We start from the raw sequence: 14,439 nt of genomic DNA, 5'->3' as shown, positions 1-14,439 counted from the left end.
GAGCGAGAGGCGGGACAAGGGCGGGGCCAGGAGCCTCGTGACTGTGCGGGGCGGGGCCTGCCTCCCACGTGACCGCGGGCAGGCGGGGCCAGAGCCGTCGCCATGGGCTGCCTGGGGCCCGTCTGCTGGGCGCTGCTGCTAGCCTTGGGGCTCTGCCGCGCACACCGGGCGCGCCCCCGGAACGTGCTGTTGATCCTCGGTGAGTGCGCCCTCGCCGACCCGTCGCCACTGCGCTTTGTCACCCCCAAAAGCGGCTACTCGCCCCTCTGCAGCCGCGGTCACTGTGGACCCAACATGCCCTGAAACCCTTACCGCCATTCCCTCCCCGTCCTCTTCTCTGCGTCTCCCCGACACTTCGCGGTCGACCCCTTGGAGAGCGAGGCACCCCAGCCTCGCCCACCGCGGCGCAAGACCCCACCAGCCCCAGCATTCAGCACCCCACTCTTGCCGTGGGCTCTGTCCCTGCAACCCCTCCCGTGCTCCGATCCCCCAGCTCGGGAGGCCGGTGGCTTTCCGGAATCGGGTCCACAGATCCCAGAGGGCTGCCAGAAGGAGTTCCCAGAGACTCGCATCTCCTCCGCAGCGTTTTTTCGGACCCCCAGGGCTCTGCAGGGCAGCTCTGCCCCTCGCTCCACACCTGCCCTCTTTCCCAGCCCCAGCACCCACCCCAGAAACTTCAAGTTCCTCAGCGCTCTACTGTCCACGAGACTTGCCTGTGGGTGACCAGCAGGCGGTCACAAGGCAATCCCGTTATTTCCTCTTTTGAGGTCTGGCCATCTGCCATGGTGGCTCTTTTCTGATTAACTCTGGCCTCCCCCAGGCCCTTCAGCCAATGGTGACAGAAACAGCTCTCCCCTGGGGGTTCTGGTTAATCCTCCCCTCCCCTGCAAAGACGCCAGTGGAGACTGCCTGCAGGTCCCTGCCAGGCTCTGTCACACTTGCCCAATCCCGTTCCCACCTGCCCGGTAGTAATGCCGCTCGAGTCCTGTGCCTGCTTGTGCCTGCTGAACATCGTCACACTTGCCGCAGTATCATTCTGTTTCGGGTGACGCCCACCTGGGTGTCACGCCCATCTGGGTACTGTTTGCCCAGGCCGCCCAGCCACCCTGCTCTCTGTGTCCCCTGCCCTCCTCAGCGGACGACGCAGGCTTTGAGAGCGGCGTCTACAACAACAGCGCCATCGCCACCCCGCACCTGGACGCCCTGGCCCGCCGCAGCCTGGTCTTCCGCAATGCCTTCACCTCCGTCAGCAGCTGCTCTCCCAGCCGCGCCAGCCTCCTCACCGGCCTGCCCCAGGTGAGGGCTCGGGCTGGAGCAGGGCCCGGTGGTGGGAGAGCCCCTGGTGGGCCAACCGCCCCGCCCCGCACAGGACACACTCCCTGTCCTGCCCACTCCCCACACGACCTCAGTGAGCAGGTGTGCTCGGGGCCTCCCTTCCAGCCGGCCAGGGGGAGGCCGGGAGTAGGGGCCCTTAGACTGGGGACAGCAGTGTGAGCACAGACCACCACCCACCAGAGGTTAATCAGGCCGCGGGCGCAGGGGCCGCAGCCACAAGGCGTGGGCTCTTCCTTGTCCGCTGCTGTCTTGCTGTCTGGGGCTCGTAACACATGTGGCAGTTCCTTTCTCGCTGTGAGACAGCAGGTCGACAAAAAAAAGGCCTGCAGCCGTCTCCTCTTTCCTCTCCACAATGAGGGCTGGCGCAGGACAGAAGAGTTGGAAAGCACAGGGTAAAAGGGAGAAAGGAGGACGCCCTGTCTGGGCGAACAGGGCCCCAGTCTGGCACCTCCTGAGCATGTCTGCGCACGTCACCGGAGGGGCCTGCGGGCCCGCAGGGCCGCCTGGAGGCTACACGGGGCCCACGAAGGGCCTGGGTGGGGGGCTGAGGGGCGGGCAGGAGCAGGGCCCCACATGGTGGTGCCCCCCCCCCCCCCGTCCCTGGCTCACTGCGTCCCCGCCACAGCATCAGAACGGGATGTACGGCCTGCACCAGGACATCCACCACTTCAATGCCTTTGACGGGGTGCGGAGCCTGCCGCTGCTGCTCCGAGGAGCTGCCGTCCGCACAGGTGAGGGCTTCTGGCTGCCCAGAGCACTGCTCTCCAAGGACCTGGGCCTCCTGGCTGGGCCTTGGGTCTCTGGGTCCCTGAGAATGAGGGCGTGGGTGCCATCGCAGAGGCCGGGGGCCCAGAAGGGAGCAGAGGGGAGCGGGAGGCCTTGGAAGGGGGCTCCAGACGGCCTCTCTCGCCCTCAGGCATCATCGGGAAGAAGCACGTGGGGCCAGAGGCCGTGTTCCCGTTCGACTTTGCGCACACCGAAGAGAACGACTCTGTTCTCCAGGTGGGGCGGAACATCACTAGGATCAAGCTGCTGGTCCGGAAATTCCTGCAGACTGGGGACGACAGGTGCGGGGCAGGCTCCTGCCCTCCCCTCCCTCCCAGGGCTGGCCCGCTCGCCAGCTAACACGGGGCACAGGTCCCTGTCCTTATTTGGAATTCCACGGACGGCAGGCTGTGGGTAGGGGAGGACTCCCAGACACTTGGGTTAGCCAGGTCAGGGGAAGAGGGGACACGGGAAAGTGAGGGTCACAGGGACTTTCAGTGACAGGGGTAGGTGAAGCCAAGAGGGGCGTTCTTTCCTGAAGTGGGGGTCTCCCCTGGGTCAGAAGCCAGGCCTCAGCACTCACACCCCCGCCCCCCACAGGCCCTTCTTCCTGTACGTGGCCTTCCACGACCCCCATCGCTGCGGGCACTCCCAGCCGCAGTACGGGGCCTTCTGTGAGAAGTTCGGCAACGGGGAGAGTGGCATGGGGCGGATCCCGGACTGGACCCCACAGGTCTACGCCCCTGAGGATGTGCAGGTAACGGGGCCCTTCCCGACTTCCCAAGGCGCCCGCCCACCCTGATTCCTCTGCCTGGGAAATCCAGGGACCCTGCCCCTGCCCCCTCACAACCCCAGGGGTCCGACATAGTGTGGGAGGAGTGATCCTTTGACTTGCTGTTGGGGGGCCTGCAGAGAGAAGCCTGCAGACGTGGGTGGCAAATGCGGAATCATGGACTTCAGGGCCCGTCCCTTCAGAGGAAGGAGGGGACTTCAGGCCCTTGGGGGACGCTGGCACCTCCATCTTCTCCCTAATTCAAGGGCTGGCACCCATCCCCCTGTCTCGGTTCTGACTTGGACTCTCCACCCACCTGCCCCCAGGTGCCTTACTTCGTCCCGGACACCCCTGCAGCCCGGGCCGACCTGGCTGCTCAGTACACCACCATCGGCCGGATGGACCAGGGCAAGTCGGGGAGCTGGTGTGGGGGGAGCCCCAGCGTGGCGCCCGTGCTGGCTTGGAGTGGGCAGGGCCTGTGCCCTCCGGGCCGGGTCCTCGCTCACCTCCCCCAGACTCCAGGCCACTTCCCTGCAGTCTCTGCGGTCACGTGGCCTCCTCTTGCCTTGTCACTGGTCCTTGGAGTCAGGGCCACCTTGTGCTCTGGGATGGTCTCCTCTCAAGGGCAGTGATAATTACATCGGAAAAAACTCTTTCAAAATAAGGTTGTGATCAGATTCTCGGTGGACGTATGTGTAGGGGGGACCACCTTTCCCCCTACTGCAGGACGTTGGTACCTTCGTCACCTCCCTGCTGGTGCCACCCACTCACAGTGCCCTCTGCCTGAGGCTGTCCCTGTGAGCCCTGGTGACGGGAGAGACCTGGTTCTTCTCACTGACGCATGTAGAGATTACAGATCAGCAAGTTGATTGGCACACAGTCGATTCATGAGGGGTTTATTCCCACAGAAGGGAACGGGCCTAGCTAGAGTGGGGGGCGCGGGGCGAGGTTCAGGGCGAGGCAGGGTGGCTGAAGGCCGGAGCGGCGCGACCCCGGGTGGCCTGAGGCTGGGCAGCCAGGAGTGGGAGCCCTGTGTTCCGAGGACTTACGTAGTTGGTGGGACGGAAGTGCAAATGCTACATGTTGATTGGCGGGTGAAGGGGGTGCCAGCTTCCACAGGGGCACGTGACCGCCCAAACGTAGGCACTTGTGGGGGTCTGTTAGCTCGAGTCTATCTTGCTTGGACTCCATTTGTTCATCTTGTTGTAAAACAGATGCACGACAGGAGGCGGTAATTAAAGTTGGGGCAGTCGAGTCACATGTTCTTCGGGCGCTGTGCCCCTTCTCCCGCACGCGTCCCGGGCCTTGGGATAAAAGCAGTTCCGAGGCTGTCTTTCCCAGAGAGGGGAGACGCCACAGTTTCGAGGCCCCCCTCCTGCAGTGCTAGCACGGTGCTTCTGGGGATGTCTGGGCGTGTTGTCTGACCAGACTCGGGGCTGCTGAGTCACGGGGGAGACATGTCTCCCTCCTCCTCGCTGCTTGGCTCTGCTGTTCATTCTACCTGAGTACTAAATGGCGTTGCCTGGCGACCAGGAGGCCAGACGCTGGCCAGTAACCGCAGTGCAGTCTCCACGTTCTTCCTGTACCATCTCCTGCCTCATGGGGCAGATGTGAGATCCCAGAAAACAGAGGCAGCGTGTGCAGCCGAGGTGCCGAGGGCGGGCTCCGGTGGGGGCCCTGGGCGGCGGGTCCAACGGTGCTCAGGGTCCCCAGCTGAGCTCGGGGCCCCTCCCTCCCTCAGGGGTCGGACTGGTGCTCCAAGAGCTGCGGGGAGCCGGCGTCCTGAACAACACGCTGGTGATCTTCACGTCCGACAACGGGATCCCCTTCCCCAGCGGCAGGACCAACCTGTACTGGCCAGGCTCTGCAGAGCCCTTGCTGGTGTCTTCCCCGGAACACCCTAAGCGCTGGGGCCAAGTCAGCGAGGCCTACGTGAGCCTCCTAGGTAAGGCTCAGCATCATGGGGGGGGGGGGGGACGGCATCCAGACTGCTCTGCATCCACTGCCTCATGGGGCTCCCACACTACCTGGGTGAGGAAGGGTCCCCAGCCTATGTAACGAGGCAAACGTGAGACTCAGAGAGGCTCAGTAAGTTGCCCGAGGTCACACAGCATGTAAGCACGCAGCTAGGATTCTAGCCCCCCTGGTTACAGTCAGAAAATCCTACCCCAGAAGTGCCCGACTCAGCAGGTCTGGGGCAGAGCCTGAGATTGTGTGTTTCTGCCCAGTTCTTGGTGATGCTGGACACGGTGGCCACAGCAGGGAGCAGGGGTAGATGAGCCCCCCGGGGGATGGTCTTACTGGTCTAAAGGGTTTAGGAGGGCCCCGAGCACCACCATGAGAGGCGTGGTGGCCCAGAGGGACAGGCAGTGGGGACGAGTGTCGGCCCGCGGGAGCCTCTCCCTGTTGGTGACTTGACCTGTGGGGTGGCCCACCAGCTCTCCTGGCTGGCTCGGACTCGGGCTGCCCAGGGAGTGGACCTCGCGCCCCACACGGCACCACCTCCTTTACAGACCTCACGCCCACCGTCCTGGACTGGTTCTCCATCCCCTACCCGAGTTACGCCATCTTTGGCTCGAAGACCGTCCAGCTCACTGGCCAGTCCCTTCTGCCGGCCCTGGAGGCCGAGCCGCCCTGGACCACGGTCTTCGGCAGCCAGAGCCTCCACGAGGTCACCATGGCCTACCCCATGCGCTCCGTGCAGCGCGGGGCCCTCCGCCTCGTGCACAACCTCCACTTCAGGATGCCCTTCCCGATCGACCAGGACCTCTACGTCTCGCCCACCTTCCAGGACCTGCTCAACCGCAGCCAGGCCGGCCGGCCCACCGGCTGGTACAAGGACCTGCACCACTACTACTACCGGGAGCGCTGGGAGCTCTACGACCGCATCCGGGACCCCCGTGAGACCCAGAACCTGGCCGCCGAGCCGCGTTACGCCCAGGTGCTGGAACTGCTCCGCAGCCAGCTGGCCAAGTGGCAGTGGGAGACGCACGACCCCTGGGTGTGCGCCCCAGACGGGGTGCTGGAGGAGAAGCTCTCCCCGCAGTGCCGGCCGCTGCACAACGGGCTGTGAGGCGGGGCCCGCGCCCTCCTTCCCCAGACCCGGTCCTCACGCCCCCTCCAGGCCTGAGAGCAGCCAGCCTCGGGCGCCGGGACCACGGGCTGCCCCATCTGAGGGCCCCTGGCTGCAGCCCCCCATCTGCGGTGAGGGACATTGCCGTCCTTGTGTCTGGGCCGTGTGCCAGCACGGGAGTTCCAGGAGGACCTAGGCCGGGGGTTCCCCAACCCAGACAGGTGAGGGTGGTCCAGGCACAGGGTCTTGTTCTCTGGGTGGGGACCCAGGACTTGAGACCCTCCCCATTCTCTGGGAACCACAGCTCTCCCTGTGCTGCATGGGCACCGGGTGGGTCCACTCTACACGGGAACGCAGCATCTGGACTTGCTCGACCTCTGGTCTCGAAATCTGGGAACGGCCCTTGGTCAGGCTCCCAGCCCTTGGGCCGGACCCCACCTGGCCAGCCATTCCTGACAGGCTCCTGACCGAGGGCTTTGATCCTTTGATCCTGTGGTCGTCTGTCCTTTTAAATGTCCAAAGACACTCCCGTCCTTGAGCTGGTTCCTTCTGTGTGGGGAGCCGCGGTCTGGCTCAGACTGGGGTCTCCAGACCTGCTCTGCCACCGCCCACCAAGGGGCAGAGCTCTGCCCGGGGAATCCCTTCTCCCTCTCGGGAGCCCTTGTGGCCCTTCCCACCCCATCAGCTGCCCCCCTGGGGGCGTGGAAAGAGAGCGACAGCCACGATACTGTAAAAGCTCATTTTGTAAAATACACCGAAGTCCATTCCTGAGCTCGTCCATGCTGCCTGGAGTTTGAGAGCAACGCCCTGGGGACCCTCAGCCCACGACGGGCAGGCGGCAGCCTGATAGGGGCACCTGGGGTGGCGTCCAGGGGGCTGAGACAGAGTGGGGGTGACGGGTAGAGGGGCAGTTCTGCACCTCAGGAGGACACCCTACAGAGGGCTCTGTGTAGCCTTCTCCAGGGCCCCCACGGTCCCCGGGCTGGGCACAAACCCAGTGCAAATACTGTCTCTGTCACTGGGAGACAGTGCTGACCGGCGGACAGTCTCTGAACGAGTTGCTGAGGGGAGTCGGCTCCGGGCAGGGCCACGGGCCATTGGGGCCACCACCCACCTTTGCCGCACTGAAACCCGAGAGGGAAGTGCAGTGGTCAGACCGGGAGTTATCCGGACAGGGCTCGCCTCCGGCTGCGGGAACGTTGATGGTGGCCGGCCCAGACCGCATGAGCCCAGGGTGACGCAGAGAGGTGGTCAGAACGCCGCCTGGGACCCGCAAGTGTCCAGGTTCGTGGTGGGACTCCAGGGAGGGAGCCGATGGGGGCCTGTCTGGTGAGCGCTGAAGTCCGGCCTGCGAGGCCCCAAGCTCCAGGGACAGGACGCGAAGGTCCCCACAGACCCAGGAGGGGACGGGGCCTCAGGGGGGGCTCTGCTCTGTCCACACGACCTTCTTCTGCTCGTCGGAGATGGCGAAGCGGACGCAGCCGAGCAGGGAGTCCAGGTCACTCCAGCCGTCGGCAGCCAGGCTGCAGTGCAGGCCGGGCGCCCGGTCCAGCTCGCCCTCCTCCTCCCTGCCGGCCTCCAGGAGCTGCTCCTCTGAGGTGCCCAGCCGCTGCAGGGCCTTCCTGCGGGGGCCGGACACGGGGGGCCAGCTCAGGGGGCAGGGCTGGCTGCCAGGGTGGGCCCTCGGGGAGCTGCCCCGCCCCCGACTCAGGGTTGCAGGGGACCAACCGCCCCTGGACGCAGGTGGTCCGTTTCCAGGTCCTTGACAAGACATGGCCCCAGACGGCACAGCTTGGACGGGCACCGGCCTCTGGTTTCCAACTTCAGTTGTCAAACTACACAGGGGTCACCAGAAACCGGGGCTCTTCCTGCCATAAACCCAGGCCCGGCTTTCAGTGCGGCCCTCACCTACCGGGGCGGGGCTGCCCCTGTGCGCACCCAGTGAAGGGGCAGCCTTGGTGGGCTATGGCAGGGGTGGGGGGCAGTGAGACCTTCGTCCCCGAGTTGCAGGGGACCTGCCCTGAGACACCTGGGAAACCCAGCCGCCAGCCCCCAGCTCCCAGGGCACGCCTACCTGAGTTTCCTCGCAGCCTTCTCGTTGACGGGGACGTGCAGGACGATGGGGAAGATGTCCGCCCCGTGCAAGGCACGCACACAGTCCAGCCGGCCGTCCAGCAGCGCATGGGTGTTCTGGGGGGTCAAGACCACACATGGGGGGAGGACCAGGTGGGGCAGCCCTTGCCCGGGAGGCACGGGCAGAGGGTTCGAATGCGCCCCTGGGCGTGCGGGGATGCTGGCTGTCCCCCTTGAGGGCACTGCAGTAAGTGAAATAAGTCCGATTTAAAAAGCAAAAACGAGGGGGAGGAGAAAAAAAATAAAATAAAATGCAAAATCACCAGTGAAGGAAGAACTGTCCTTTGGTTTTCACCTGGGACGTCTAGAAGGTGCCAGCTGGGGCTGAGGGTGCCTCTGCCCGGGCTCCGCCCCTGGGACGTGGGGCGGGGACAAGCAGGGCTCCCCGCTGCGCCTGGCGCTGACCGCTCTGTGTCCACATCACAGCGAGCTGCTTTGCAGACACGGAGCTCACGTGTTCACTTAGTAAACGTCACAAAACGTCCCCTGTGTTGGGGAGACTGGCTCCAGGAAGCGAGGGCGCGGGGCCCGGATGCCAAGGGCAGGGCTGGTCTCCCTGCGCTGTGGCAGCTGAACATCGGGCCCAAGCCAGCCCAGCACCAGCCTGGGGTGTCAGGGCCAGCAGGTCGGCGACCCGAGTCCCTCCGTGTCCCAGCCAGCACCCCCTGGAGGTGGCGCCCCCGCCCACCCGGTACCTTCTCCATGAGCAGCTCCACGGCCGCGCGGGTCACGCAGTGGCGGCCCCCAGAGGCCTCGCTCTCCTGGATGACATCTCCTCTCTGGTGGCAGGCCACGTACTCCTCCTGGCTCAAATACTCTGAAGGTGACAGCAGTAGGGACATCACTCAGCCACCTCCATGGGGTCCTAAGGGAGCCCCACTCTGAACCCCTACCCCGGGGCCCCGCCAGCTCTGGGGGAAGCTCTTCCCGGGGTGTCCCCTTCACAGCCTGGCCCTGCTCCTCCCACATAGACCAGGTTTCGCCCCGCACTTGCACGTGGACCTCGGGGCGGAGCAGGTGGGGGGGAGGGAGGGGAGGGGGAGATGTGGATGAACCCCCTTCGATGCTTCCCCAAACTCCAAACTTACGAGCCTGCCCTCTCCCACCCAGAAACCCCTTAGGTCCCTGAGATCAGCAGCCCCCAACCAGGGGCACTTTTGCCCCCGGAGGCACTGGCAATGTCTGAGGACGTTTTTGGCTGTCACAACTGGGACAGGCGCAAGCTCTTGGCATCTAGCGGGCGAGGCCACAGATGTCCGTTGGCACCCGACACCGCCGAGGACGGCCCTGCACAGTGTCAGCACGAGGCCAAGACCCCGCCACCCAGAGCCCCGTGGGAGCACACCCTCTGGGCCTTCTTCTGGAACGGCGGCTCCCAAGGCAGCACCGCCCCCGGGTCGGGTCGGGGCGGCCTCAGCTCAAAGACAGCCCCTCGGCGGCCATGGACAAGTGACGAGTGAGGGGTGGGTGAACCAAAGCTCCGGCCGGCACCTCTCTCCCGCCCTCTGTATGCCCTGGGGTCCAGGGCCTGACCGGCAGGTGGCTGGCGCCCTCTGGTGCCAGCGCCCAGTGAAGCACAGCCTGACGGCCTGCTGGCTGGGAGCGGCTGCAGGATGGGACGAGGTGCCTTGAGCGCACATGCACCCAGAGAGAGACAGGGTCTCTGCAGGCCGAGTCAGTCAGAATGAGGTCACACGGGACTACAGCCCTAACCCAAGGACTGGCTCCTTTATGAAGGTCAGGGGAAGACAGACACAGGGGAGAAGGCTGTGTGACCAGGAGTGGAGACAGGAGGGAGGCAGCTGCCAGAAGCCAAGAGGGGCCCTCCCCCGAAGAGCCTCCCGCGGCCCACAGAGCAGCCGGGCGGAGCTCCTGCCTCTGGCTGCCAGAGAACACATCTCGGTTGCCCAAAGCCCCCAACGTGTGGCAACTTGCGGCAGCGGCCCCCAGACCCGCAGGGCGACTGCAGCTGCTCTCCCAGAGGCCCGTGCAGAGTTCGCCCCGGAGACACACCTGCAGGGCATTTCTGAAACCCCTGGAGCAGGCAGAGCTTCTCGCTCAGGATCCTCCCCAGCAGCCTGGGCACGAAGAGCACGGGCCGGGGCCGCCGGGGCCGGTGGGGGCGCAACCGCGAGTAGGGCGCCAAGGTGATGCAGCTCTCGGCCCAGAAGCTCCCGGTGGGGGGGTCTGCAGGGGGGGCGAGAGCGTCAGCAGCCACACCCCGCCCACCAGCCCCCGCACCACTGGGAGCGCAGGCCCTGCTGTGTGCCCACAGTCAGGCCCGCGCCCTCCAGGGCCAGCTTCCAGCTGTGCTCTGACCCCCACGCCCCACCCCCGGGGCAGTGCGGGCCCGGCAGGCCACCCACCCCCCCGGCCTGTCCGGTTTCCGTCTCTTTCCCACCACCCTCTCACTGCCGAACCTGGAAGCCCTTCGAGAAGGACATCGGTTCAGACCGACCTGGCTTCACTCTGAAACCACCTCTGACTGTAGCTCCATTTTACCTGCTCGGGGCGTGTGCCCTGCGGACCCCATCACGGCCCCAGGCCCACACCGACCACTCCGGGGGGTTGCCTTGGGGGGGTCCCCAGGTCGTGCCAGGTGTGGGTAGCATCCCTCCGCCACTAGTCTAAGGGACTGCCCTCTCCCCACCCGGCCAGTGGCTTCCCCCTCCGCACAGGTGGCAGGCGGAGGGCCGTTGCAGACCGGCAGCCTGCCTGCTCCCCCGAAAGGCACAGCCGTCAATCACAGTTCTTGCGACACAGATCCCAGCCACCAGTGACCGCACCCGGACCCAGCCTCGGCCGGCAGAGCCTCCCGGCACCCTCGCCTCACCTCCCAGGCCACTGGGGACTGACTGTGTTCCGTCAGAGGGGGCGCACGGGGGGCTGGCCTTGGTTCTGTCCACAGTGACGATGCGGACCAACTTCTGGGGCCCCCCAGAAGTCTGCTAGAGAAGGAAGGAGGGACCAGAAGATGTCCCAGCACCCAGGACTGGGGGCCCGGCACCCGCCCCACCGGGGTGCTCAGGCAACCCCAGACCTGCAGGCTGTGTGCACGGAATGACCAGGTCCCACACTGGGGTAGATGAAGGGGGGCAGGAGAGGGTGCCCGGGTAGCGGTCCCCCCACGGGGCCCGTGTAGGAGAGTGGCCCTAGGAGGCAGGGAGGAAGTGTGGGATCCCCCTACCCTGCTGCGATGGCAGGGCACCCCGTGTCATGCTCAGGGCGGCTGAATGTCCTGTGTCGGGAGAGCACCAGGTCCCCAACCTCAGAGGAAGTGAGGGTGAGGTGCAGAGGACAGAGAGGGATGCACGGGACACCCCAGGGAGAGAGCACCCGTGCACATAGTCGCTCACGCTTGAAGAGCGTGAGCTGGGTGCAGAGTGCGGTCGCGGCGAAGGTTTGCAGGGGCACAAGGGGCAACCCCCCAGTTGGTCACCTACACCCTGCCGGCAGGACCCTAAGGCTCCCAGCCCTCTTCCAGCCCACGCCAGGTGAGAGGATGGGTGGACCAGGTGCTCCCAGCAGGTGACATGAGCCGGGGAGGAGGGGGTCCGGGCTGGGGGGAAGGTGTAGGCAGGGCCCACCCCGAGCCCAGAATCAGGGCCAGCCAGGGGGCGACCTCACCTTGCGCCTCACCTTGCGTCCGGCGGTGCTCTGCTGAGCCACATCCCGGAGCAGGGCAAAGAGCAGCTGCTGGGCCCTGCACAGAGGACAGACCCCGCTGCGTGGAGGCCCCAAATGCCCCCATCCCCTGTCCCGTGCCAGCCGGGGGAACCCTGCAGAAACCCTGCAGCACCTCAGCCCACCCTGGAGACGCAGCTCCTGCCCCTCCCACGCCAGTGGGGCCTGAGGACTCGGGCCTGCCCTGGAGGACATCTCTCAGGAGCCCAGCCTCGGGCCTCCTGCACCTGCTGACCTGAGCGCCAGGGTGCGGGCTGCCCAGGAGGCTGGCAGGTGCTACACCTGACACCACGCTCGGCGGGTGACGGCTGACCTAGGGACAAGGTCTCAGCAGTAACGCCGCCTCCCAGGGGGAAGCTGTCCCAGCTGCCCTGGGACTGGGGGCTCCCCGGGGTGTGGACTTTCTGTGCTAACACCAACACAGTCTAGGACACAGCACAGCTCATCACCCCACCTCCTGGGGACACTGGCTGTGTCTGAAGACATTTTTGGTTGTCTCGCTAGGGGGACCGAGGGATGCTGCTGGACACCGGACCGTGCCCAGGAAGCCCCCACAGTGGAGAGAGCCGGGCCCAATGTTGGCCGTGCCGAGGCTGGGGAAGTCTGGTCCCGAGTGCCGTGGAAAGCTCTGGAGCTCCCACCCCTCCCCACAGACAAGACCGTCCGGGCAGTGAGCCTGGGGCCTGGTGAGTGGGGACTCCAGCCCCGGGGCCTCCGCCCACACCGCGGCTCACCTCGCGTAGCTGGGGATGGTGCCTCGCTCGCCGTGCTGCGTGCTGTAGGGCCCCACGCGGCAGGCGTGCCAGCAGCCGCGGCCCTGGAACATGGTGTCGGTGACGTGCAGGACGTCGCCGCAGTGGGCCTGCAGCTCTCCCTCCGCCCGCCCCTCCAAGGTCAGGTTGACTCGGATGTAGAAGGAGTCCCCCGACGTGGCCGCCTTGGCCTCCAGGTCCCGCACCAGCTTCTTATAACCTGGTCACAGAGGACACGAGGGCAGGTCAGCCCAGGCAGTGACCCCACCTGGGGAAGATTCTGGGACGTGAGAGGAGACAGGGAAGGCGCTGCCCCCACGTCCCGGGAGCCGTTCGGGGCAGTGTCGGTGGGCGGCGTGCCCTGCTGGCTGGGGCCTCCGCAGGCCTGGGGTGCGGGCTGGCGTCCGCCCACCCAGGGCTCAGGGACCGGACTGGGCAGCTGGGTGCGGCTTGCTAGGTGAGCTCGTGGGGGGGCGGGGCGGTGTGTACCCTCCAGGTTGACCTTCACCGACAGGCAGCAGAAGCCGTTCACCCGCTGCAGGAGGCCGACGGCCTGCTCCAGCGTCGTGCCCTCCAGGACGGCCTTGAAGGAGGGCTCCGTGGCCTCGTGGTCCACCTGAGGGCACAGCACCAGGTCAGCCTCCGCTGAGGCCCCCAGTGGGCCCGCCCGCCCTCCCGGCCAGCGCAGGCGCCCACCAGCGTCTTCGTCACAGGCCCAGACCAGACGTCTCGGTTTAGCTCCTCTGAGCCACACAGGTCCCCACCCTGAGAGTCAACTGCCAGCCCTTCCCAACACGCCACACACCAGGGTCAGCACTGAGAACTGAGCTTCTGGTCTCCAAAGGGGCCTGTGTTCTGGAGCATTCTAGAGAGTTCTAGAACGTTCTAGAGAGTTCTAGAACGTTCTAGAGCAGGGACTCTCAGCTTTGGGACTGTGGGCCTCTGGGGCGGGGCATTCTGGGTCAGGGACCACCCTGGGCCCTACAGGGTTTTAGCGGCCTCCCTGGCCTCCCCCTGCTAGGTGCCAAGGCCACCACCCCCCAGCTCCCTGAGCTGAAGGGTCACTGACAGACCCTGCTGCTGGGGACTCAGGGTGTTCGCTGACAGCTGAGACCCCGCAAGGACCGCTAAGAAGAGAATGGGGGCTTCCCCATCGTGTGGAGCGGAGAGCACAGCGCCGCACACATCAGGAGCTCGGCTCCGGATCACTCCAGACACAGGAGAACCGGCTTGGCACGTGGGCGGCCGTGCAGCAGCGGAAGCCTGTGGGGCTCGTGGGGCTCCTGGGCCAGGGGCCCAGCCTCCCTCCCATCCCCTCAGGGCTCACCTCACACCCACACCCACCTACCCCAGTCCGCCCCTGCGCAGTTCCTGCACTGCATGTTTCTGGGTGTTTGGGACAGCTCAGCGCTCGGTCATCCTGTCTCTGCCTACGTCAGGGTCGCCTCCCTGCATTGAGGTCAAACCCCCGCCCCCTGCCACTGCGCTCACTTCCCAGTCACCAGCTACACTGAGCATGTTTCCTGCAGCTTCATGAACACCTTACGACAGAAAGTCTCAACAGCTGCCCCCAACGGTTAAAACGGCATGCTATGTATTGTGTGTGACTCGACACACAGACATGCATGCACACGCCCCGCTGAAGCATGGGCAGCCATGACGAAGCCCCCGTCTCACCATCATGATCTGGGTGCCTGGGCGCAAGGCCATCTCGTCCGCCGCCGAGCCCGGGGTGACCCGGTGGATGAAGATGCCCGTGTGGTTCCCGCCGATGACGCTGATCTGCTCCAGCAACGCGTCTCCCTGGAAGGCCAGCACCGTGACCTGGCTCAGGATCTTCCGGGCTGGCCTGCGCCGCACGGGGGCGCTGTGGCAGGGAGGGTGACGGAGCTCACGTGCAGCCCTGAGCCGAGGGGCCACCAGCG

General features: G+C 65.9%; 2 protein-coding genes across 2 annotated transcripts in view; one reads left to right on the top strand and one right to left on the bottom strand.

The window, feature by feature from the left end:
- The first annotated feature begins 71 nt into the window (after window positions 1–71).
- On the top strand, window positions 72–6,716 carry SGSH (N-sulfoglucosamine sulfohydrolase). Its single transcript, XM_037157800.2, has 8 exons — window positions 72–199; window positions 1,136–1,296; window positions 1,961–2,066; window positions 2,252–2,402; window positions 2,701–2,857; window positions 3,199–3,280; window positions 4,614–4,817; window positions 5,386–6,716. The coding sequence occupies exons 1-8, from the start codon at window positions 103–105 to the stop codon at window positions 5,943–5,945; spliced, it is 1,518 nt and encodes a 505-aa protein (XP_037013695.2). The 5' UTR covers window positions 72–102; the 3' UTR covers window positions 5,946–6,716.
- The window catches only part of CARD14 (caspase recruitment domain family member 14), a 25,250-nt gene continuing 17,481 nt past the window's right edge, over window positions 6,671–14,439 (bottom strand). Inside the window, exons 18-26 of the mRNA XM_053660016.1 lie at window positions 14,192–14,381; window positions 13,004–13,130; window positions 12,497–12,734; window positions 11,706–11,781; window positions 10,912–11,026; window positions 10,092–10,265; window positions 8,774–8,895; window positions 8,020–8,135; window positions 6,671–7,567 (exon numbers count right to left, since the gene is read on the bottom strand). Coding sequence (XP_053515991.1) covers window positions 7,360–7,567; window positions 8,020–8,135; window positions 8,774–8,895; window positions 10,092–10,265; window positions 10,912–11,026; window positions 11,706–11,781; window positions 12,497–12,734; window positions 13,004–13,130; window positions 14,192–14,381 — 1,366 coding nt within the window. The 3' untranslated portion in view covers window positions 6,671–7,359. The remainder of the gene's footprint in view (window positions 7,568–8,019; window positions 8,136–8,773; window positions 8,896–10,091; window positions 10,266–10,911; window positions 11,027–11,705; window positions 11,782–12,496; window positions 12,735–13,003; window positions 13,131–14,191; window positions 14,382–14,439) is intronic.

The sequence above is a fragment of the Artibeus jamaicensis genome, unplaced genomic scaffold (assembly GCF_021234435.1).
Source record: "Artibeus jamaicensis isolate MK-2021 breed Jamaican fruit bat unplaced genomic scaffold, CSHL_Jam_final contig_2259, whole genome shotgun sequence".
Taxonomy (NCBI): domain Eukaryota; kingdom Metazoa; phylum Chordata; class Mammalia; order Chiroptera; family Phyllostomidae; genus Artibeus; species Artibeus jamaicensis.
Note: the sequence above shows the minus strand (reverse complement) of the source record. Positions and strands in the feature narration are given on the sequence as shown.